Consider the following 25,881-nt stretch of genomic DNA (forward strand, 5'->3'; position numbering starts at 1 on the left):
CATGGGGAATTCTTTGGCTATGGTGACCTACAAAAAAGATTACACAGTGGGTAGTAAAAGATTCAATAAGGGTTTAGATAAATTTCTGTTTAATAAGAGCCTGAAATTTTATGGGACCCTAGGATCTGTAGTTTAAGAAGACAATCTCTCAGCATTACAAATTTCAGGATACCAATCATTACTAAAAATGTATAATGGGGTGTATGATAATTGGCTCAGTGAATAGAGAAGAAGGGCCTGGATTCAATTTGGCCTCAGACACTTCCTAGGCATACATGACCCTAGAGCCTAGTTGCCTGGCTCTTACCAGTCTTCTGCCCTAGAACCAATATTTATCAATTCTAGTATCAATTCTAAGACAGAAGGTAAGGTTTTGCTTTTTTTTTTTTTAATGTATAATGGGTTGGATCCATAATGGAAACCAGGATTGCCTCTCAAAACACACTTGCATTTTCCAATTGTCTTCATAAAGGATAACTGCATATTCCCAGAAATCCCTTGATACCAGTATATTTGATGGAATCTTGAGCTGGATAATGCATGGTTCTGAACAAATAGGACAATTTTCATATGCATAACTGAAGCACTATTAGCCAAAGGCTAATAGTGAGTTAGCCCCAAGCTAGAGTGGATTCTCTTAAAACTCTAATGAGATGTTTGGTCTACATCAGATGTTTTGAACCCAAAACTCTCAGCATCTCAGCCTTGAAAACTAGCAATTCTGTTCCTTGAATGTAATTTATTAAAAAATACAGTTTCAAAGAAAGTGAGAAACACATGGGGCCATGGGGAAGTGGGTACAGTACAGAAGCCTCTTTTTACTGAGGCTGGTGGGGATACAAAATAAAATAAGCATCAAACAATGGCCTTAAGACAATCCTGGTCCATTCATCTGTGAAGGCGCCATGTGCAAAAGTTTAACAATAAGAGCCCAGCTTCCTTCTCTGCTCTTTTTAATATAAAAGAAAAATAGAGACTTTGGGGCTAATGTTGTTGTATCCAACGGGAGCCATTCTCTCCAGTCTTTGGGAGAGTACACACACAAGGCATTATGGATCAGGGGGTTTCTGATCCTAGAAGATGGAGCAGTGAAGGTCTTAGTTAGGAAAACGAAGACAACTGGAGGAGTGGCTTCTGATATTTTCTTTTCACTTTCCATCATAGAGCTAAAGGAAGAATCAGTTTGATTTAACTATCCTATTTTAGTTTTTAAGATAAATTTCAAAGTCTCTTCTTTTCCATAGAAGATCCTGAAAAATAAATCCCCAGAGGTAGCCAGAGGTGGAAGGCTAAGGACTACATGAAAACTTTTCCCCCCTTTCAACTCCCAAACTGGATTATAGGGGGATGATCCCACACCTTCCACTCCAATTCCTTCTCAGCTAACCCAAGAAAAGCAGTAGAAGATATAAGCAGCAATTTAAGTCCTTCTAACAGCTCCATCTCATTTCATTCCAGTTAAAGACATCCCTCAAGCTCCAGACTGGTCAGATGGGTAGGATTGTAAAGAGAAAGAAACCATTATATAAAAAGAGTAACAACCAAATAAGAAAGGAAATTAGTTCATGGGAAAGATATGAAAAGTGATGGGGAATGCTTCTCAGAAATTTCCTGAAAGGCAGACAAGCTTATTTATTACCTCTCTGCCCTAGGATCCATCTGGCTTAAGGTCCAGATCGTTCAGGTAAATGCTGCTTGGTTTCAAGATCCAGTACAGCATTTTCTCCCACCAGAAGAACTACAAAGGGGTAGGTGAAAGCAAATCCCTGGTAGCCTCCTGAAGAGGCTCCTGAAGGGTGGTAAGGGGAAAGGGTGGAAGACAAGGGTGATCAGATCAGATCCTACTGAAGTGAAGGAGTGAGGTGAATCACTCCCCCAGAAGAGCATGGTCCCCTGAGCACAGGTCACCCCTGGCAGGACCCCAGAAATGGAAGGCCCTTCCTTACACATGTACAAATTATATAGCTCTCCTTTGGAAGCAAAATCTCTAACAGGCACAGAGGAGCAGGTATCTGTCCTAACACATGCTCCCCTACCTCTCCCTCTCTCCCCTAGCCTGCCCCCAGAGGGGAGGAGGACTCTAAGAGGGGTCGTCTCCCTGTCCCCTCCCTGTCCCCCACAAAAAAAAAATTCCTATGGATAGACAAAAAAAAAAAAACTAGGGAAAAGTCCAATAAGAACCTTATCAATGATACAAAAGAATACCATACATTCTTCCCACCCCCACCCCAATTCTCTGAGGCATATGCCAATTCTCATCATGCCTCCCCCTGTCCAGTTAGGACAAAATTACTATTTCATTTTTTAAAAATAAAAATTAAGATATCCACCTCCCCTCTTAAAAAAGTTTCCCCAAACAATGTCCCCACCCTGCCCCCACCCCACCCCTAACCAGTCATTGTTCCCTTGACACAAGGTAAACTTAAAACTCTGTTGCACCCTTGAAGCCATGATGGAATTGTCCATCACAACTTGAGTTCAATCTGAGGATGGAGGGATGGGGAAAGATTGCTCTCTCTCCCTCCCATCATTAGAGGTTAGATCCACCTGGATAGGAGATAAGATGCCCCTAGGGCCTTGACTTCGCCCATTTTCAAGAAAAGAAAGTGACTTGGTTCCACCATCATCCTGATGGCCCTGGGTCATGGCTCTGCTGGGCTCACACAATGCCATGGCTTCGGGATCCTAGTTCAAACCAGCCCATTTTCTCCTGAGTCAGGTCCAGCTCCCGAAGACGGATGTGAACTTCCCCAAGGAGGATGTTTTCCCAGAATCCTTGCTCACTCAGGACACTCAACTGCAAGTCCCGCTGCTGTAGGTCTCCTTTAGGGATCCCATCATATACCAGCTACAAAGGCAGGAAAGTGAAGAGAAAAAGGTAAAAATAAAACAGTAAAAAAGAGAACTTTGAGAGCTCAGAGGATACTTGGGGGACAAAGTAAGAGAAGAAGACTATGGCTTTTTACCTACAGTACACAAGGATACAGATAAGTTATTTCTTCCAGCTCATCTCCTTCAAAATCCATAGGAGCCTCCTTCAAACAACTTAGGGACAGCCTATCCTCTGCTTTGACAGCACTGTTTCTACTAGATTCCCTACATACCATCTCATTGTAGGTTGGGTTGCAGGTTTTCCGGGCCACTTTAGTTTTCCTCTTGGTGGTTTTCTGGGGGTCAGGGAGAAGATAAATCTTCACATAGGGGTCAGGGTCATTTCCATCCTGGAGCAGTTGCTGCAGATAAGACGCAAAGTGTGATAGATAGCTCTCCTCACTTATCAAATCTTATCTCCCATATACCAACCATCTCCTCTACCCAGACAAGTCTGTTAGCAACATGCTTATTTCCATACTTGTGTTTCTATTTATGCTTTTATGGTTCTCATCATCTGGAATATATCTTTCTATAAATCTTTCCCTAACTATAGTCCTATTTTGATGCCTCTTTGTGGCCCTGGATTCCAAAACTCAGGCTCTGGCAGGTCCTACCAAAGTGGAAGGGTTTTGAATTCAGACCTTGTGACAGGTAATGTATCCGTTGTCCAAGGACCAGTGTAGTGAAGCTTGTAGAAGTCCCTCACCAGAAGGCTGGTCACCAGGTGATTAATTTTTTGGTTGTAGCAACTCATAAAGACCACAGACTAGATCAGTGGTCTTCAAACATTTTTGTTTTCATATTCCTCTGAGTAAAATTTTTGAGCATTTGTCCCCAGCATATGTGTACTTATTTATAAATTATGTCTTCACTACTAAATGAATAATTAATTATATCTTATATAATTTATAATTTGCTATTGTTTAATCATTTCAGTTGTGTCTAATTTTTCATAACCCCAATTTGACTTTTTCTTGGCAAAAATATTGGAGTAGTTTGCCATTTTCTTCTCCAGCTTATTTTACAGATGAGAAAATTGAAACAAATCAAGTTAAGTGACTTGCCCAGGGTCACAATACCAGTAAGTGTCTGAGGCCAGATTTAAAATCAGGAAGAAAAGTCTTCCTGGGGGGCAGCTGGGTGGCTCAGTGGATTGAGAGTGAGGCCTAGAGACAGGAGGTCCTAGGTTCAAATCTGGTCTCAGACACTTCCCAGCTGTGTGACCCTGGGCAAGTCACTTGACCCCCATTGCCTAGCCCTTATGGCTCTTCTGCCTTGGAGTCAATACACGGTATTGACTTCAAGACAGAAGGTAAGGGTTTAAAAAAAGAAAAAGAAAAGTCTTCCTGATTCCAAGCCCACTGTACCACCTACCTGCTCTTATTTAAAATTACACAAAGAGATATTTCAAAGGGATGAGATAAAGATAAAATATTTGATTCCTGGGTCAATAGGGAACCAGTGGAATTTATTGAGTAGAGAAAAGACATAATGAAATCCACATTATGAGAAAATCCCTTTGGTAGCCATGTGGAGGGTAAGTTGGAAAGGAAAAAGACTGGAGACCAATTAAAAGGCTATTTTAAGAGTCTAGGTGAGGGGTGATGAACGACAGGACCCAGGAGAGGAACTGTGTAAATGGAGACAAGAGTAAAGATTTAAAAGATATGGAAGCAAAACTGACAAAATTTGGCAACTGATTAGATATTTATGGTGAAGAAAAATGAGGAGCTGAAGATGACACAGAGGAGAAATAGCTAGACAACTTGGTGGATAGAGAGTCAGGCCAAAAAGTAGGAGGTCCTGACCTCAGACCCTTCCTAGCTGGTCACTTAACCCCCACTGCCCAGGCCTTACTAATCTTCTGCCTTGGAACCAATATACAGTATTGATGCCAAGACAGACAATAAGGGTTTATTAAAAAAAAAAAGACCTAATGCAAGTGATGACTTCCTTCTGGTTTCCTAGCCTAAAATTTGGACATAGCATGGTTTATATTTCTCTCTGGGTTCCCCACATGCCTAGAACTATGGTACTTGGTCAATACTGGACTTGATATAGAGGTCATTGATATAACAAAAGGAAGAAAGAATCGAGGAAAGGGTGAAGCAAGTCAGCGTAAACACCAGAAAAAATAAAGATCATTAGCCCAGATGAGCACTTACCAGGCCCCGGATATGCATCACCATGATGAACAACTTATCATTTTTATAGGAGATGGATAACTTCACCTCTCCCCCTACCTTCCCCACTGGCCGGGCCCACGTGCCATCTACAAAAACCAAAAGGAAAAGAAAAGGTAGTATGAGTTCTAGTTGCTTCCCTGCGATATGATTGATTCTGCCTTCACCACAATTTCTCATGGTCTGATATCAGGGAATGAGAATGCTGGCCCCGATTCCATTAGGAATCTCCTAGCTGAGCGAAGTCTCTGTGCTATCATGGAAGGTAGTACGAAAGAATGGGAAAGGCACCAGACTGGAAGAACAAGAACCTGGGCTACTGAGTGCCTGCATTTCTGGGCCTCAGTTGCCCCCTCTGGCACTAGACGGTCCTAGAAATAGGATGCATAAGGAAATGGAGATGAGCTATCACTGCCCCAAACAGTCATCCGTGGGAAGGGTCTGCCCCAAAGCATTCTGCAGCAGTAGGATAAGGTATAGTGGGCAAGACTATAGAGAACAGGAGACTGAGCATGGGGGCTACAGATAAAGTAGGGACAGAAAAGACCCTGAAAAGCTAGAAGGGAGACTCTGGAGAAGGGGCAGCAGGGGGGTGGAGCAGATACTGTACCTGAGGATTTGGGAGCTGGGCTAATGCCAGCAGCCTTGTCATCCCTGGGCAGGGGGTGGAAGAAGGTGTACACCAGGTCACACTGGGAGGAAAGCAGAAGCCAGAATCATTCAAGTTCAAGGCAGGTTAGTTCTAGCTCTTCCTCTTCCCAGCCCTTTTCTGGCTCTTTTATTCCTCACCTGAAATCTTGAAGTCCTGAAGTCCAGACCCCTCCCACCAACTGCTATCTCCATCCTACCTAATCTGACTCTGGTGTATGACGTTCAGTTTTCTGCCCCAACTGGACAAACCTGCTCACCCACCCTTGTCTCTGCAGCCTCAGACTTAAATTAAGTTATTCTTCCCCCTCCCACAACCCAACACATGCTCATGGAAGGTGGTCTGCTCTTGCTCTCTCCTTCCTTAAACGACCAGCCCCAAACTCTTCTCTCTTCCAGGAAACTTTCCATGACTCTGATCACCCTAAGGAACACATGTTTATTCCTAGAGCTGATTTGGCTTCTGTTTCTATCATATGCATTGATATCTTTGGCCCCTGTTAAGCTGGAAGTTTCCCAGAAAGAAGGCATTTAATATTTATCTTCTCCTTCCTCTTTATCCCTCTACAAAGCAGAGCCAGCTTTACACAGAGTGGGTGTTTATTGCAGGCCACTAATGATTAAAAGGAAAAATCCAAAGATCAAAGAGACTTTCAGGGTGCCTTGACAGAAGTATGGCCACGTCCCTTTAGATCTCTGCCCAAACCATACATCTCCCTCACCCCAGCCCGATCCTACAAATGGGAAGGCCAACCTCTGCCACCTCTGGCGAGAAGTGGATCAGGTGCCAGATATAGCTGTTCAGTAGCTCCTTCCTCCGTTCAGCCACAGCCTCGCCTCTGGAGCGGCCAATCACAAATCTGCTGGGAAAGCTGGGGTGGTAATGAGGGATGTCCATGGGATAGGGAAGGAAGAGATGACAAACAAAGGAAAGAGTTATTCTTCAAGTATCAAAATCTGGCAACATTCCTTTTTATTGGAGCCATACTTCTCTTCCAGGTCTCCCCTTACCCTGAAAACCTTTCCCTTTTCACAGAATCGGACAGCTAGAAGCGATAGACATCCAATAGACATCCACTTCAGGAGGTAAATCCCATCCGAAGTCAAGTAGCTCTTTTGTCTCCAGAAGCTTCTCCCAGCATATCACACCCTCCTTCCAAGGATCGAACTTGGGACCCTTCAGCTTGCGAGACTGATGTGCTACCTACTGTGCCAAATCTGAAGTGGATGTCTATTGTCTGGTGAAGAGGACCTTCCCTCAGGGGGAAACCTCTCCTGTGACAAGGTCAAAAGCTGGGGTTTCTACCCTCAAACTAAATAAACTGGGGATTTCTATATTTCCATGTTGACAGAAGCAATACCTAGTATTGATTCTAAGACAGAAAATAAGAGCTTAAAAAAAATCTAACACCCCTCTTCCAAGGAGTGGTCCTGTGTCTGCTCTAAGCCTCATTCCCTCCACCATCAGCTCCATAGACACAAGGTGCATTAACAAAGGGCAATGACAAGATACCTGGGCAGATGGAAGGAAGGGAAGAGAAGGCGTAGCTTGTTGTGTAGCTCCTGGAACTCCTCAAACGTCCTCTGGATGTAGATGGCTTCATGGGCGTTCTCCCGCATTACCTTCACCACATAAATCTGCAAAGCCCCAGAGGCTTAGTTTGGATCCTCCCCACTTAATGCATCCAAGGGATTTCTGTCTATTTGGGGGAGTAGGGCTAGGAATAGGAGTAGAAGAATTCTCACCCTCCAAGAAAGTTTTAGAGATACTCCTTAAACCGAGACCCAGTGGAAATGGAAAGAAATGGAAAGAAATTCATTCAATGGAAATTCAAATGGAAAGAAAATATCAGGTCACCAAATGGCAAATAATAAGTGATGTTTTCTTGGTCACATAAGATAGATACTTGAGCTAAAAGGAAAGGTCATTGGGTTTCTTACTTCCAGGCAAGTCATGTGTGCATAGAAGAGGAAAGGGTACTGACACTTCTCTAACATTTATCCCATTAAGGTCCCTCTGAGGCCAGGGAGAGGACTATCCCCCAAAACAAGGATCCATAGAGAATGGAGCAGTAGGATACTCACATAGCCCTTATGAGGATGGAAAACCTTCTCATGGCGACAGAGGAAGACATCACTGATGCGGCCAGAGCTTTTGAGGGTGTAAGTACGGGGGGCAAAAGAGAGCGTCAGCCGGTCATCAGAGCCTGTGAACTTCATCTGTGCCAAGTTGTGGATGAAGAAATTGAGCTTTGTGGCTACACTGCCCAGGCTGGACTCTATTAACCTGTAGGATAAAGGCAAGAAAATTAGAGGAGATGACCCTGATGGAGCCCTCCATGTCTACTCTGCATAGATTGCCTTTCCTCATGGCATAGCCCTTCGTTGGCAATTCTCATGTATTTGCAAATAATTTTAGTTTCTGGTCTTAGTTTTGGTCCAGATCTTTGATCTCATTTGGATGAGGAACTCTTGGTGAGGAAATTCCTTCTACCAGCACAGACCATCAACTTAACTGCATCTTAAAGAAATGCTTGGGCCACTGAGAGATTAAGTGATCAACCCAGGGTCATGGAGTCACTATGTGTTAGGCAGGACTTGAATTCAGTCTAGCTTTCTCTACCACGACACAGTGATTTTCATGTTATTTTGTGTTATAGTTATTAGTGAATAACTTTCATAAATTTAATGAGGATAGTGTCTTCACCTACCCCTAGTAGCACATTCTGCATATGGTAAACCCTTGATAAATTCTTATGGAAGAACATGGATCAGTGCAAATTTTGGAATCATAGGCAGCACAAGAAAGGACCTTAGAAATTATCTGATTCAACACCCCTTCCCCTCTCCCATTTTACAAACTGAGACTAAGAGAAGAAATCTATCCCTATGGATTTCAGTGCAAAAAAAAATTCAAAACAAGTCCTATCGATGGTCTATTCTTTTCATATATATTTATATATATTTATGTACATATAAAATTATACCTTCCAACAAATTCAGAAGGGAAAACTGAGACCTATACATGTACTACCTAACTTGTCCCTCATCAATCACATAACAGTTCAAGAGCAGAATTGTGCCTAGAATTACAGCCTGAATCTTTCTGTACACTAGTAATTGGACTGTGTTGTCTTTAGTTCCCAGCTTCTGGCCCTGCTCCATTAAGTACAGCAAACCCCCTGCAGTACCCAGGACGTTACCTAGTGAAGTAGGTGGTGGCATTGGCCTCTGTATCCTGGGGCCTCAAGGCATCATACACATACTTGAGGTCCTCGAGGTCTGAAAGTTCAGGGATCCCACAAGACAGCATCTGGGGAAGAGGAAAGGAAAAATTGTACGTATAACTTTTGTGACTTCCAAGGCAACCTTTTCCTACATAGACCCCTTGACCATCCTGGGGGATAATGGCAGGGGGAATTGAGTGTTTCCCAACCAGCCTGAGGGCCCAAGAGGCTGAGCTAAGACAAGGTGTCCAGAGAACTGAGGATTCAACGAGCATGTACGAATGGCCTATTATATGCCAGGCACTGTCCTAGACTGGGGACGCAAAGATAAAAAGCAAGAGTCCCCGTCTTTAATTTGCTTATATTCTACTGAGGAATAGTAACAGTAACTGATATTTATAAAGCAACTGAAGGCATATTTTAAATTAGATCAGACACCCCACTGAAAATCAGGGAGGGAAAGAGGTAGGAGGGTAATTTCAAGCTGTAGGGAAAGGGGGAGTAGAGGAGAATGAGTCCTCTCACCAGGCCCAGAAGGTTGAGGAAGAGATGGGTATGTTTTCGAATGAGGTTGTAGGCTTGGCAGCAAAGGTCCACAAAGTCATGGAAGCGGCTGGACGGTTTGTCACCCCCATTGATGACATACGCCATATCCGAGGTAAAAACGAAGGGGGCGCGGTCCCTGAGCCAAGAGAAATATACAAATAGAAGCAAAGTTAAAATGTTAGACAAATTCTAGCCTCCTGAACCTATAAATTAATTCATATTGACCTACCTGCTGGCAGAACTGAATTTATTTCAACTAGGCAAATGGAAAATCTCCAAATCTTTTTTTTTTTTGGTCCTATGATGTTATCAGTATAGGGAATCTCTAGGTAGTAACGTCCCCTACTAATGCAGATCAGTACCTAATCCGAAATCTATGGTCCCAGAGATTTATTTGCCGCACCAAAAGAATGAATGTATTTGGATCTCAATTCCTCTTCTTCTTCTTTTTAATAAGTCATGTCCAGGTCTCACTACTGATTGGCATGGGAGATTTTTTTATCCTTACTTTCTGTCTTAGAATTGATACTAAATATTGGTTCCAAAGCAGAAGAAAGGCAATGGGGGTTAAATAACTTGCTTAAATAAATAAATAAAAATAAATAAATAACATCTAGGAAGGGTCTGAGGCCAGATATGAACCCATGTCCTTTTATTTTTTTTTGGAATCAAGATTGTGTATTGGTTCCAAGGCAGAAGAAGTAAAGCTCTTGTGCATCGCAAGGAGCATTATGAAGTGAACCCCATGTCTTCCCTAGTCTAACAGATTTGAGGTCCAGCCATCTGTTTCCCAGCCCTGAAAACCCTTCACCTGATCTTCATGTCCTTCTCACACAGACACAGACATACCCACTTTTCTCTGGAGGCCCCCTTACCGCTTGATGTTGCCAAACATCTGCGCATGGCCCAGGAAGCGACCGAAATCAATGTGGAACATGTGGCCCGTGGTCTTGAGCATGATGTTGTCATTGTGCCGGTCACAGATGCCCAGGACGTAGGTGGCCACACAGCAGCCCGCGCAAGAGTAGATGAAATTCTCCACAGCCTAAGGTGAGAAGGAGAACATGGAACTGGCCAAAGGGGCAACAACAAAGGGTTCCTAGATTTGTCCTGCCTGAGTGGTTTTACACGAGAGGAAGCAACATGATGCTCTATGTCTGACACCACTGATGCTTGATCATGTTTTTACTTTTAAACTCTTACCTTCTGTATTAGAATCAATACCGAGTTCCAAGTTCCAAGGCAGAAGAGCAGGAAAGGCTGGGCAACTGGGGTTAAGTGATTTGCTCAGCATCAAATAACTAGGAAGTGTCTAAGGCCTGATTTGAACCCAGGACCTTCCATCTCTAGGCCTAGCTGCCCGCTGATTGTGTGCTTTCTTACATCCACTTCTGTATCATACTTGTTTGCATGATAGGACCTTAGTACTAAGATGGTGGTTCATGAATGTTCTACCCACCATTGACCCCATGGCAGATCCATGTTCAAAGATCTCATTCATTTGGAGCCTTGAAAAATCCATGGCCATTCAGTAATACAAGTAACTGGAAATCAGGAAGGAGTTTCCTTTTGAGGCCAAAACATCCTTGAGTGCCTTAGCAGGGTGCCTGGCACATAGGAGGAGCTCATATACTTATAGAATTGCAATGAACAGAATTAAATATTCACATGGCATTTAGCTAAGTCTTAAGCTGATTGAAATAATTCAGCTAAGGTATGAACTCATAGAGTGGGTGTTTAAGAAGCTTAACACAAATTTCTGATGGAATTTAATTGGAGCAGGGAAGGGGGAAATCTTTTGAGCAGGAAGCCCTTTGCCCATCTCCAACCCTATTTTCCCCATGGAATGAAATATATATAACTAGCACTGCAACCACATACCCACCATTCACTCCTCCCCTCACTCAGCAAAACCAAGCTATTTGGTTTTGTTTCATTTTGTTTGAGCAGCAGTTGGCACAATAAATCAGGAATGTAAAAAAACCTATTCTTCCAGTTCTCTAACTAAGCACAGTCAGGTCCCCATTTCCAGCCCTCTATTTCTTTTTCTTTTTCTTTTTTTTTTAAACTCTTACCTTCCATCTTGGAATCAATATTGTGTATTGGTTCCAAGGCAGAAGAGTGGTAAGGGTTAGGCCATGGGGGTTCAAGTGACAGCTGAGAAGTATCACAGGCCAGATTTGAACCCAGGACCTCCTTTCTCTAGGCCTGGCTCTCAACCCACTGAGCCACCTAGCTCCCCCCTCTATTTCTTCATCAATAAAAGTAGATGCATCCAAATGATATCAAAGATCTCTTCCAAATAGGCAATCCAGGAAAGAGTACTGAATCTGAGGGTACCTAGATGGTGTAGTGAATATAGAACTGGCCTTAGAATCAGGAGGACTTAACTCCATGTGTTCAAATTTGACCTTAGATGCTTACTAACTGTGTGACCCTGGGCATGTCACTGAACTCTGTGTGCTTCCATTTCCTCTGAGCTGGAGAAGGAAACGGCAAACCACTCCAATGTCTTTGCCACGAAAACTCCAAATGGGGGCCAAACATGAAATAACTCGACAACAACAAAAACAGGGATGATCCTTCTACTTGCCTCACAGTTGTTATGAGGAACACATGAGATAACACATATAAGGTGTTTTGCAAACCTTCAAGTGCTATGTAAATAAGCTCTAAATAATAAATAGTGCCAAAACAATAATGTGCTAAATAATAAAATAGCTAATATTTATAAAGTGGTTTAAGAATTACAAGAAGAAAGAAGGAAATAATTTTTTTTTAATAAAACAGGGAAGGCTTGCTCAGAGTTAGTTTCTACAGGGAGAGAGGTTAGAAGGTAGGAGAACATTTCAGATAAAGGAAACCAAGAGAATAAAGACACAGTGACAGATGAATTCAAAATTTCTAGAATGGCAACTAGCCCAATTTGATTGACCCTTAGAATGGAGGGAATAGGAAATAAGGCCAGAAATGGATACTAGAGTTAGATTGTAGAGAAAAGGCAATGGATAAGCACCAGGGTATGCAATATAATTAAAACTAGAAGGAATTTTAAGGTCATTTAGTCAAACCTTCTCATTTTAGAGATGAGGAAACTGAGGCCCAGAGAGGTAAACAGACAACCAAAGTCATATAGGTAGAGGAGCAGCTGGGTGTCAGTGTATAGAGCATCAGGCCTAGAGTTAGGAGGATCTGGGTTCATTTCCTAGCGGTGTGACCCTGGGCAAGTCAGTTATCTAGTCCTTGCCACTCTTCTGCCTTGGAACCAATGCTTAGTATTTGATTCTAAAATGGAAATTAAGAATTAAAAAAATAGTCACATAAGTAGTATCAGGGGTGACATTTGAATCTGGGCACATGAATCCAAATGTATTATTACTTCCACTGTACCACAGTACTTCCCAGGTTTTATTCTGTTGTAATGCATTGAGTATTTTTTGACTAATTATGTACAAATAAATCTCTTTGTTTATAGACTGTGGAGATGGTTTTTGAGGAAACTAGTAAATGCTATCAGAGTTCTGTTGTAGGAATGTTAATTGGCCAATAGTTTATCAGATGATCTAGAAGAGGGAGACACTGAAGGTAGAGGAACAAATTAAGGGGCAGCTGCAGAAGTCAAGGCCAGTCATAAAAGTCTGGACTAGGGTGGTGACAGCAGAAATAGCAAAGAGAAAGACATTGTGGAGGAAGACAGAACAGGATGACAACTAAATGAACATGGGGATCAGAGGAAAGGGAAGCATAGACCTATACTGTTGCTGCTGCTTCTTTTTTTAAAACCCTTACCTTTCCTCTTAGAATTGATACTCTGTTTTAGCTCTAAGGCAAAAAAAAGGAATAAGAGATAGTCAATAGAGGTTAAGTGACTTGCCCAGGATCATAGAGCTAGGAGTGTCTGAAGCCATATTTGAACCCTGGACCTCTTGTCCTTGGGCCTGATTCTCAATCTATCAAATCATCTAGCTGTCCCTTCTGCTTATTTTTGTATCTAAAACTTGTAGTAACATGGTGACAGATGTGAATCTTAAAATTTCTCAGACTTGTGAATCTTAAAAATTTTCAGACTCTACCTTAGAACATTTTTGGTTAAGGCTGCTATCCCTTTATTTTTCAATGAAGGGACTTTGGTCAGGAAGGTGGGAACTCTAACATTACTCCACCCATACTTAGGCATACTTTAGGGGAAGATAAAGTTGTAAACTCCTTACTGAACAATGAAAAGTACTCAACCCATACTTAAAGTGAAGCAAGAACTCTTAAGCTAGGTCTATTTTTAGATCTAATACAAAGGGGTGCTAAGTACCTATGAAAATCAAATTAATCAGGCAACTTGCAAAGGACAAGATTAGTTTACTCAGGTGTGAATTACTCAAAAGTTTTAGTCTACTCAGGTGTGAATTAAGAATGATGTCAGTCCTTTGGAAAACATCTACTGTGACTGGTAGATATAAAAACTTAGAGGTGACATAGGAGAAAATTCTCTTTAAAAGGAGGTCAGAAGGCCTCTGAAAGTTAATTCAGCTTTGGAGCTGAATTGGAGGCTGGTCTCTCTCTCGGTGGCTGAACTTAGTTCAGCTACCTGAGCTATACTGAAGGGTCTCTCTGAACACTAGAGTTTTGCTTGGAAGGATCTTGTGGCAAGTTGATAAAAGACTGACTGATCTCTCTCTTAAGGCTTAAGCCTAGGCTGGCCTAGCCCTTTTCTCATTATTTCCTCTTATTCTCTCTCCTTTTTCTTTAATTCCTTTATTTGTATTAATTAAACTCTCCATAAAACCCAGCTGACTTGGGTATATTTAATATTTGGGGAATTTTCCCATGGCGACTACTTTATTTTTAATATAAAATCAAGACACTAAAAATTATCTTTACAGTTTTGGCAATTTAAAGTCTTGAAACCATATTTTCGCAGTCACAGTTTATGTCAAATACTCTTTTATCTGTAACACAGATCTCTCAGGAACACCCCTTGTCCCTGTTCATTGTACCGTAGACCTTTGGAGTTGAAGGGACCTCAGAAGCCATCTAATCACACCAGCTCATTTTACGAATGAAGACGCTTAAACCGTAAAGGGTTGAATTGTCTTGGCAAAAAGTTATATCAGTAATCAATAAGAGATGGGATTTGATTCCAAGTCTGGTGCTCTTTTCACTATATCATGCTTTCTCTCCCATGCTCCTACCTTCTCATACTCATCTTCCCCAGGGTTGTGCTTCTGCAGCCAGTCAGCCAAGGGCCGGTCCTTGAAGGAACCCGTCACCCCATGTTCCACTTGGATCTTACGTAAGGTTTCAGCATTGGGGATCATCTCCACCATTCCTGTGACAGAAAGGATCCAGATCATTCATAGAACTGGGGCTCCAGGATTTGTATGGAAAGAGCCAGCCTGATCCCTGTGTCCCTGACTTTTTGGGTTTTTTTAAACCCTTACCTTCTATCTTAGAATCAATTCTATCTATTGTTTCCAAGGCAAAAAAGCAGTAAGGGTTAGGCAATGGGATTTAAATGACTTGCCCAGGGTCACCCAGCTAGGAAGTGTCTGAGCCTAGATTTGAACCCAGGATCTCCCATATATCCAAGCCTGGCACTCAATCCACCAAATTACTAAATGCCCCATCATCGATTTTTCAATTAGAATCCTTTCCTGGCTCAAGGGCACCTGAGGACAGGGCTAGCTACAATGTTAGGAACTGGAGTCAAAGATAATCTTGGAAAGAGTTCAGTCTCCAAGCCCCCACCATATGCCATCTTTTTGTGTCACTCTGAGGGCTCTCCCAGTAGATATCAATCCTTAAAATGGGACTTGGGCACCCTATGAACACTCATTGTTGGAGAAGAGCAGGAGGTACTCAGAGGGGAAGGGTCCTCACTTCCTACTGTTGGCTCATCTATCCCTGGGCACCAGACTGACCTCTGCCTCGGCCGGTAGAGAAACATCGGAAGATGACCATACGCATGTCCAGTCCTTCTTGGATCCAGATCTTGTTCATGATTCGGATCATCTGCAGGGTTAGCATGTCCTGACGCAGATCATCCCCACACTGTGAGAAGGAGAGGGGTGGTGACCCCATGTGGTCAGAGCAGGGCACAATGGAACCTTCCTCATGGACACTGGCACCCCCCTCCACCAGTGGCACCAATCTTAAAGGTCTATTCCCCTAGCTCTCGTCTGACACCTCTCACTTTTGCCTCATTCATCAGACATCAGCTTACAGAGCTAAAAATTATGTATTTTTTTTTCTCTGTGTTATATCCTCCACTCTAGCCCTGCCATCTTCTAAATCCTTCTTTCCCCCCTTTTTGTTCTGGAAGGGGTGGAACTCAATCTGTGATTTCATTATGATAGGGAACTCCCAATGAGGAAACACTCTGCCAACACAAATCAGTTTGTGTTCTGCAACATAAATAACTTGTCCATAGTCACAAAGTCTATAATAGAACAAATAAGAGTCTGAGGCAACATTTGAACTCAGGTCTTCCAGATTCACAGCTAGCTCTCTATCCATTCTACTACACTGCCTCTCAATCCTATTTAGTCTTATTCATTCTTGAATCCACCTCAAGGCCCAGTTCAGTCCACAGTGTATGCCTTTCCTTCGGAAGCCCTATGACTGCAGGCAGCTAAGTGGCCTGATAGGTAGATCTCTGAGCTCAGAATCAGGATGACTTGAATTCAAATCCAGCCTCATATTGGATTTCTAGCTGTGTGACACTGGGCAAGTCTCTTCATCTCTGTCTGTCTCAGTTTCCTCAATTATAATTTGGAAACAATAATAGTACTCACCTCAATGAATTGTGATCAAATGAGAATTTTGTAAAGTGTTTAACATAGTAGCCCTTAATAAATACATATTCCCTTCTCCCTCTTCCCCATGACACTTGTTAGGACCAATCATTTGACATTTAGGGTATTGACTATACTTATATCCTTGGTTATATTTACACACACACACACACACACACACACACACACACACACACACACACACACACACATTGTCTCTCCAATTGGTCTGTAAGTTTTTTGAGGGCAAGAACTGCTGGTCATATTCCTCTCAGAAATAAGGTGCCTGGGAAATGTCTCAATGCATCCAGGTATACATCCCCCAATGACACCTACTGGTTCTGCTTTGTACAGGGGAATAGATGCAAGGGAAATGAGATTAAAGAAAAGGAAATGGATTGAGGATGAAAGTCGTGTACCTTGGCTAGAGGAGCAGAGGGGATTGTGGAATTAGAAAAGGCAGTTTCCCATTTTCCCTATTTACAAAGTCAATCAGGAATATGTCTGGATCCTTGGAGAGCCCCTGGTGTGCCCCACAGCTGGAGGTTGGTTTCTGGAGCTGGTTATTGGGGGCTATGATGTGTCTCACACCAAGGTGAATGCTTTTTTTTTTTTAAACCCTTACCTTCCGTCTTGGAGTCAATACTGTGTATTGGCTCCAAGGCAGAACAGTGGTAAGGGCTAGGCAATGGGGGTCAAGTGACTTGCCCAGGGTCACACAGCTGGGAAGTGGCTGAAGCCAGATTTGAACCTAGGACCTCCCATCTCTAGGACTGGTTCTCAATCCACTGTGCTACCCAGCTGCCCCCCCAAGGTGAATGCTTTTAAGAGGAACCTTGGCCCCTTAACTCCTAATGAACTCTTCTTTCCTGACCCAATCCTAAAATGGTGCTCTCACCTTGAAAATGACTCGGATGTTCTCACCCAATGGATCCACATTCTGGAAAGAGAGCTTGAGGGGGACAGCATTAGAGTTGAAATAGGAACAATCCTGACACAGGGAAGGAAACAGAAAACAGAGTTAGGATTATTTTAGAGGAGAGAATAACTCTCCCTTCCCATTTCTGACAAGAAATATCATCCATCTCTCCTTCTTGAACCCTTCTCTTCTCCTTCCCCAATTCAAATCCTCCTATCAGGGTTGCTTTCAAACTCTTCCTCAAATTCATCCTTCCTTTCCATTCCAACTGCTACCTTCCTGGTTGAAGCCCTCTCACTTCCCACCTGAACTAATGCCTTAGGCTCCTAACTGGCCTCCCTGCCTCCAATGTCCCTACCTTCAGTCAATACCACATGCTACCACCAGATTAATTTTCTTAAAATATAATTTTGCTCTTGTTATCATTCACTTACTCAAAATCTTTTAATGGCATTTCATGTCTTCCAAATAAAGTCCAAGCTCCTTAGCTTGGCGTTCAAAGACAACAACAATCTGCCCTATGCAATCTACTTTTCCAGCCTCTAATGACTAGTCCCCTGATCTGAACCCTTTTCACCTGTTGAACTGGATAACTGCTCTGAGGCAGCTTTGAAGTGTAGTGGCTAGAGTTGCAAATGAACTGGGAGGCAGGAAGATTCTGACATCTAGAAGATATGTGGCCACAGGCAAGATCACAACTTCTTAGGGCCTCAGTTTCCTCACCTTTAAAATGGAGATAATAATAATACCTACCTACAAACTAAGGAACTTGGTCTTTATTTGGAAGACATGAGGTGCCACTGAAAGGTTTTGAGTAAGATCAAAAATTTTGAGGATAGAATGAAATAACATGTATGAAGCACTTTGCAAGCCTTAAAGTGGTATTGTTGTGGGAAAATACACCCAAGTTTGTAGCAGAATCTTGCCCAAGAATGAGAAGCTCAAAACTCTGTACAATCTAGGAGTAAGAACGAATTTTATTTAAAGAGGTTTTTAAAATGGTTTTAATAGCCTACAATGGTGAAATGGCCTAGGGGCTAATAGAATAGCCTCAGGGCTGGTGGAGTAGCCTAAGGGGTAGTTCAACGTTTGCATATTTATTGAAGGTCTGGGGGGCTGGTCACCTCCCATTCCAGGAAAATCTCCACTTAATTCCAGAATAGGCCCCCACCTGGCCTTCTGGGGCATTGCAGGCAGAAAACCCTGGAAGATGTGATAGGGAAGGTGGCTCCAGGTGATGTGCTTTGGGTCTGACCCATCATCAAAGGTGAACTTTGAGGACACCAAAAAGGGAATAAGGAGTGTGTGCAGGTTTGGGGGATTTCCCTGGACTGCCCGAGCCCTTAGTGCACATGTCTCATGTCTCTACCCAATGCCCCAGCTGAGAGGTCTTGCTACCCTCCTGGAATGCCCTCATCAAAGATGGGAACATAGGGAGAAGATAGTACAGTAGACCACTTTAGGCAATTAATACTGCCTGACAGTTTAGAACTAAGGTACATACAGAACAATATAAGTCATTAATAATACACGACAGCACAAAACTGGTGTGTGGGACAGAATAGGACAGAACCACTATAAGTATTAGTAATATAGATTTTCCAATTTATGTTCAATGCCGAAACTACAGATTTTGCAATTCACACTTCACTAGCACTAATTGGTGAAAAATGCAAGATTTCAGAACATGAAGGTCCTGCTTCTATCACTGCTTGTTGCCCGCCTCCATCAGTATATAATTGCTATCATCATCATCATCATCATCATTGTTATGATTCCTCACTACTACCAACACACATTTTATACTTTCCCACTTCCATGACGCCTCTGCTTATCCCATCCCTCCTCCCAGGATGTCTTCTGCCTCTCCTGAAATTCTTCCTCATCCTTCAAAATCTATCTTGAAAGCCATCTCTTTGAGAAAGCTTCCTTTGCTTTCTCTGGCCAGAAGTGATCTTTCCCTTCCCTAAACTCCTATAGCCCTCAGCACTACTTTTCTGGCCCTGAATTAGAACAAAAGCACCGCGCCTGGCATCTGTCTTCCAGGCTGTAAGCTATTTAAGGGCAGGCCCTTAATCTTACATGTGTATATCTTTGAAACACAAACCAGACCCTGGGCAAAGTCAGTGCTCCACATTTGTTTCCTGAATGGCCAGTGAGGAAGCGAAAGCAGAGACCCAGGGCCAGGCATCATCCCTGCCTATTTGCTTTGACTCTGGTCCATCCAACCAGAGTTCCTGGATCCTTTGAGATGCTCAGCTAGCTAGGACCCTAGCCCAGGCCATCTGTCAGGCAGAACCTAGAGCACATGTATGGGGTTGCAAAGGTATAGCAAAGCCACTATTAATCTTTTCTCATTTCTTCCAAGAACTAGGTAAATAAGGAGTCCCGCCCCTGAAATATGGGGCAACTAGGTGGCACAGTGGATATAGTGCTGGGCCTGGAATCAGGAAGACTCACCTTCCTGAGTTCAAATCTGGCCTCAGATACTTACTAGCTATGTGACCCTATTTGCCTCAGTTTCCTCATCTGTAAAATGAACTGGAGGAGGAATAGCAAACCACTCTAATATCTTTGCCAAGAAAACCCCAAATGGAATCATGAAGAGCCAGAAACAACTGAAAACAGATGAACACCCCTGAATCCACTAGTCCCACTGTAACCCTACTCACTCGTGGCACAATGCCCTTCACCAGAAGGCTGGGGCTCAGAGGCAGCCGGCAAGAGCCATTGATTTTAAAAAACTTCCTCACTTCCTCCAGTCCTGTTCGAAGGATCCCCTAGTGGAAAGAGAAAAAGAGAATGAAGGGGCAGCAAGAGAAAATACATCAAACTTCCCAAGGTAAGTTGTGCTTTAGGATAATTAGGGGTGATAATGCTAAACATTCTGATGTGTCTGAGGAAACTGTGGGGATAGCTGGGTGGCTCAGTGGATTGAAAGCCAGAACCAGAAACAGGAGGTCCTGGGTTCAAATCTGACCTCAGATACTTCTCAGCTGTATGACCCTGGAAGTCACTTGACCCCCATTGCCAAGCCCTTACCACTCTTCTGCCTTAGAACCAATGCACAGTAATGATTCTAAGATGAAAGGTAAGGGTTAAAAAAAGAAGAAGAAGAAGAAGGGAGAGAAATATGGAGAAGGAGAAAGACTTTCCACAACTCTCCAGAGATAGTTTATTGGTGCCCACAGAGCACTGGGCAATAAGACCCTAGAGAAAGTGGAACCTCCATCCAAGCAAGTCTGTAAGAACGGAAAACACCTCCCTTCTCATCCCATCCTCCAAATCTGAAAGCCCTCACATGCAAGGATAATTGAAGGAGATATTTAAAAACACAGGAGGTGGGGGGAGGCAGTGACACAAACATGATCTTCCAGTAATTAGAGGGTTGTCACTTGGGTATTCATTTGGTTCCCAGAGGGCAGAACTAGGAGCAGTGGGAAGAATTTGTAGATTTCGGTTTAATATAAGGAAATAATGGCAATTGTCCAAACGTGCAATGAGATATTTTCCATCTCTGGAGGATTTCAGTGGAAGCCAAGAAATCACTTGTGTGTAAAGAGAACCTCTTCCTCCTAGGGTCATGAACCTTCTACTCATCCAAGCAAGCCCTAGAGGGAAGGGGTTCCCTTTACACACTAGACAGAGTCAGAGGTGGAGAAGATGGATTCCTTTTCTGAAACAAGCCCAACCACATGGTCCCTGAGATTCTTGATGGTCCTTCATAAGATGCTATGAGTCTAGGAAATGTAGTTCTAGCCTGAAAGGGGGGCTCGAGAGGCCTACAGTTCATGATCAATGGGAGCACCACTAGGCCCTGGATAGCAGGTGATTGTGGCTAAACTGGGGCAGAGGTGAAAAGGCTAGAGAGGCAGTCTTTACCCACATACCTGCCGAGCTGATGGGGTTGCTTCTCGGACCTGCTGGGCCAGCTTAGCCAGGGTGTTGACAAGCCAGCATTGCCTATTGAATTCCTCCCGAAGCCCCTTCCCACAGCAGCACAGCAGAGCTGCCAGCAGGTACTGGTATCGAATGCTGAACTGGGAGTCTTTCAGACCATCTTTCAGCAACCTGCAGGGGAAAAATGGCAGCACATGAAAAACTTGCCTCTAGCTTCCTTAAGTATCTGCCCCTCATTTACTAACCAATTTAATCCAATAAATATTTATTAAGCACCTACTATGTGCTAGGTATTGTGCTAAGTGCTGGGAACACAATTAATAAAAAAGGAAAGACATTTTATGTCCTCAAAGAGCTTATAATTTAAAAGGGGAAATGTTATTCTAAAGGGAGAGGCATGTTATCTCCACCTTCAACATATATATTATACACACACTTTATTTTCATGATATTTGTGAGGAGGAGAAGGGGCAGACATGCCTTTTCATCACACAGATGGGGAACTTCTGGTGGTGATACAGACAAGCATATCACCTGTAACCTCTTCTTAGAGGATTGACTGGGGCACTAAGAAATGAAATGACTTGCCCATGGTCACCCAGCTAGTCTGTGTCAGAGAAAGGATTTGAACCTGACTCTTAAGGTTGACCCTCTATTCCCTTTGCCAGGCTATAATACAGAGGTATGTGCCCAGGCAAAAAGTTTGCTTCATGATTACCCAGATCTCAAAGCATCCATTCTCTCTTTTGTTGCCATCTACCACCTCTAGAGAGCAAGAATGGTTGTTTTCCCCATGTTACAAGGAGGGGAAACTGATACCAGAGATGGTAAGCGACTTTTCAAGACCTCTAGCCCAGTCAATAAAAAAACTGAGTTCCAGAAGCTACTTCTTCTGACTCTCAGTCTATGCATGCTTAGAACTACACATAGAATGTGTAATTATGTATAGAATTACATACAGAATGAGAATCATAGAATCTTAGAACAGGAAGGAACCCTAGAAATTCTGTATGACTATCCCTTCATTTTCTTCCTTCCTTCCTTCCTTCCTTCCTTCCTTCCTCTCTTTTTCATTCTTTCTTTCTTTCTTTCTTTCTTTCTTTCTTTCTTTCTTTCTTTCTTTCTTTCTCTCTTTCTCTCTTTCCTTAGCAACAACTCTTAAGGCAAAAGGGCAAGGGCTAGTCAATTAGGGTTAAGTGACTTGCCCAGGGACACACAGCTAGGAAGTATCTGAGGTCAAATTTGAACCCAGGACCACCTGACTCCAGGCCTGGCATTCTATCCACCCTGCTACCTAGCTGTCCCTAACCCCCTCATTTTCCTTGGGAAAAACTGAGACCCAAAGAGGTCATGTGTGTGCACACCCAGAGAAACATCTGCCTCCCACCCATCTGCATTGTGCTTTTACCAGAAGAAATAGTGAGTGACTCTCAGGTCACAGACGGCTCGTTTCAGGAGGAAGCGCACCAGAGGGCTATCAAGATAGCACTCATACTTAAGGGCCTGTTCCAGGGAAAGAAAAAGAAAAGAGAGAGGGAGCACTAGAATGAGGTTTTGTTAACTTCCCACCACTGTCTACACCACCCACCCCATTCCCAATGTACTCAGTAGGGTCCAAACCATAGGATATGGGGAAACATAATTTGATTTGTCTCACTTGTCCTTCTTGAAGCACATCCTTCACACTGGGGTCAAAGAGTCCTAGATTCAGGGCTGCAAGGGGCCTTGTAGGTCCCTTTGAGTTCTAACTCCCTTATTTGAACTCCTAACTCATACAATTGGAAAAACTGAAACCCCAAGAGGCTAAGGGATTGCTCAGGGTTACACAGTTAGTAAATGAAAGATACAGAATCCAAACCCAGGTTCTTTCACTCCAGATCCACAGAACCATAATGCTACAGGGCTTAGTCAATATCACTTTCCCCAGTTTCAGGGACTCAACAAGAGATCTGTGTGCCCAGCTTGAGTAAGGATGGGAAGGAAAGAAAGGGCGAAGAGGCCTCCGTTGGCCATCCAAACATTTTCCCCTACTCACCTGCACCAGCTGGGGCAGGTAATCCAGGAGCTCTGCGTCGGAGATTGAGTCTATCCATTGCACAGCCATACGGCGCACTTCTTGATCTGGGAAACTACAAAACAGAGCCCCAATATTTAACTGGGACAGCTCAGTCCTTGGTTTTGCCTTGAAAGACCAGCCATGCCCATGCCCATGCCCAACCTTGGTTGAACTGGGACTATAAACAGTGGAGAGTCCAGGCTTTGGAGAGCAAAAGAACTTGAATATCTCCTCCAGGACACTTCAAGTGGGAAAATGATGTAAAAACCTGCATCCCACCTTCCTACCTTAGAAAGTGAGAGCTAGGAGGAATCTTAGAGGTCATCTAGTCCAGCCCCCGCTTTACAAAGAAGAAACTGAGGCCTAGAAAGATTAAGGGACTTGCCTAATATCATGTGGTAGTTAAACATCAGAGCTGGGACTAGAAATCAGGTCTCCTGACTCTTAACCCAGGTCTCATTTTTACATACACCAAGCTGCCTTCCCCCTAATCAGAGAAGGTCTTGGGTACTGGAGGAACAGGCAGCCACACGCCTGAAAGTCTGCTTAACATGGAAAAGCCCTCTCTCCCCACTTTACCTGAAAATACCCTCCATGTAAGAATGCCTAAATGTTCACTAACCTCTTTAACTCAGTTATAATGAGGCTACGACCAGTGGGGAGCATGCTCCCTCCCCCAAATATGGAGAAGACAATAGTCCCCATACTTCCAAATTCTCCACCAGTCTACATACTTCCAGGCTCCCTTACTGGGCATGCTCTTATCACCACAGCATCTCTCCCAAGGCTACATCCCTGACCCCTAAGGGGGCTTAAACAGATGTCTCTGAAGGACACCTTTCAACACTCTGCCTTCACAATCAGATTGTTCTCCTATTATCTTCAGTCCCCTCCCTCTGCCCCAATCCCATTGTCCTCTGCCCACCCACCCCAGGTGAAAGAATTCTTAGTTCTGACTCCAATTTAGATTGTCATTGCTGGGTCCTAGAATTATCTTTGAAAACATAAATACCCTAAAAGAAACAATTTATATGAATAATTCAGAGAAACATGGGAAGACTGGAGTAGAACCCAGAAAACAACATATACAATGATTATGACAATGAAAATAGACAAAATAAAAACAAAACCAAATGTACAAATAGAGTAACCAAGCTCAGCCCTAAAGATGAGAGGAGAAAATACACCTGCCTCCCTTCTTTGTAGAATGGGAGAACAAATATTTTGCATCTATTCAGAGACTGAGTTGATCTTGTACTTGGCTTTGTTTAAATGTTATTTTTTTTCTTTTTTATTCTTTATTACAAAGAATGGCAAGGAAGTAGAGCTATATCTGGAAATGATAGTGATGTCAAAGCATGATATCAATAAGAACATTTTCAGATACAAATATCTGAGGATATAATTATATGGCATAATCATAACTATACAAATCATTTCACCTCTCTGGGGCAATTCCCTCATCTGTGAGATTCATTCCATGGACTCTCTGATATCTCAGGTCCCTTTCAGATGGATAATCTACTCACCCTGCATTTTAATTTTATGGAGATGATGAGATACAAGAGAACATAAGCTCCTTGAGGGCAGGAACTGGTTCAGTTTTATATCCTCAGGCTCTGACACCTCATAGATATTTAATAAATGCTTATTATATGAATGAAAGAGGGCACAGATGGTCTACTCCAAATCTGCAGCTGGCACATAGCTGAGAGGGAAAACTACCACTCAGGATGACAGATTGCTATGAAATCTGAACAGGCTAGAACACTGAGCTAACGCTAAAATGAAATTTAATAAGGATAGACATCATATCTCACATTTTTGTTAAAAATTTATCTTCACAAATACAAGATGGGGGAACAAGCAGTTTGTCTCAAAAAGATGAGGGTTTGGATGAATTTAAGACCTATAAGTGCTAATAGCATCTCATATTGCAGCCCCAACACAATTTTGAGATGTATTAAGATAGTCATAGTTTCCATGTATGTGAAGATTTTGCACAAAAACAGGGACAAATTCAGGTTTTGTCTTTGTATCCCTAATACCTAGCACAGGAGTGAGCACACAGCAGGCTCACTGGTTGGATAAAGAGGAGATAACCCAGCTGTACTACCCCAGTGAGATCACATTTGGAATATTATGTTCAGTTCTAGCAATCAGATTTTAGCAGACACTGATAGGTGAGAGTGCAACCAAAGGAGGTGAAGGGCCTCCGGGTTATCTCATCTCAAAGTCAAGGTTATCAGAACTGAAGGAACTAGTGATTTTTAGGCTGGAAAATGACTTGGGAGAGATAGGACGTCTATCTCTAAGATTTCATGTGGAAGAAAGATCCCACTTGTTTTGGTTAGTCCTAGAGGGCAGAAGGAGTAGTATTGGGTAGAAGTTAAAAACAAGCAAATTGAGGCTTGCTATAAAGGAAACTTCCTAAGAATTAAAGCTTAAGAGAAATGGACTGCCTTAGAAGAGACAGACTCCTTCCTCATGGTTGGTCTTCAAGCAAAAGCTAGATGTCCATTTGTTGACTATGGGAATTTTTTTTTTTGCATATGGGTTAAACTGGATGGTAACTAAGATCCCTTCCACCACTGAAATTCTGTGATTCTATAGTTATCAGATGTTAGCAAGCCTATAACTTCAAAAGGTTCTGACAACAAAACCAGGAACAGATAAGTTAGAAGAGGAGAGGGATAATTCTATAGTATGGAGTATTTGCTAATGTAGACCAGCTTGGAGG

At 42.8% G+C, this 25,881-nt stretch overlaps 1 protein-coding gene and 1 non-coding gene across 3 annotated transcripts in view; both read right to left on the reverse strand.

Moving 5' to 3' along the window:
* Positions 1-719: 719 nt before the first annotated feature.
* PIK3C2B (phosphatidylinositol-4-phosphate 3-kinase catalytic subunit type 2 beta) overlaps positions 720-25,881 on the reverse strand; it is a 55,484-nt gene continuing 30,322 nt past the window's right edge. For both annotated transcript variants that reach the window (XM_007481223.3, XM_007481224.3), the window contains exons 16-32: positions 23,121-23,214; positions 22,494-22,588; positions 21,076-21,256; positions 19,858-19,965; positions 17,165-17,257; positions 15,394-15,523; positions 14,665-14,801; positions 10,354-10,523; positions 9,458-9,614; positions 8,909-9,018; positions 7,791-7,992; positions 7,219-7,343; positions 6,460-6,577; positions 5,668-5,749; positions 5,040-5,146; positions 3,105-3,233; positions 720-2,848 (exon numbers count right to left, since the gene is read on the reverse strand). In XM_007481223.3, coding sequence (XP_007481285.1) covers positions 2,660-2,848; positions 3,105-3,233; positions 5,040-5,146; positions 5,668-5,749; positions 6,460-6,577; positions 7,219-7,343; positions 7,791-7,992; positions 8,909-9,018; positions 9,458-9,614; positions 10,354-10,523; positions 14,665-14,801; positions 15,394-15,523; positions 17,165-17,257; positions 19,858-19,965; positions 21,076-21,256; positions 22,494-22,588; positions 23,121-23,214 — 2,227 coding nt within the window. In that variant the 3' untranslated portion in view covers positions 720-2,659. The remainder of the gene's footprint in view (positions 2,849-3,104; positions 3,234-5,039; positions 5,147-5,667; positions 5,750-6,459; positions 6,578-7,218; positions 7,344-7,790; positions 7,993-8,908; positions 9,019-9,457; positions 9,615-10,353; positions 10,524-14,664; positions 14,802-15,393; positions 15,524-17,164; positions 17,258-19,857; positions 19,966-21,075; positions 21,257-22,493; positions 22,589-23,120; positions 23,215-25,881) is intronic.
* On the reverse strand, positions 5,748-5,818 carry MIR12319 (microRNA mir-12319). Its single transcript, NR_162852.1, has one exon. It is a non-coding gene; the product is annotated as a microRNA mir-12319 (primary transcript).

This window comes from Monodelphis domestica, chromosome 2 (assembly GCF_027887165.1).
Source record: "Monodelphis domestica isolate mMonDom1 chromosome 2, mMonDom1.pri, whole genome shotgun sequence".
NCBI lineage: Eukaryota > Metazoa > Chordata > Mammalia > Didelphimorphia > Didelphidae > Monodelphis > Monodelphis domestica.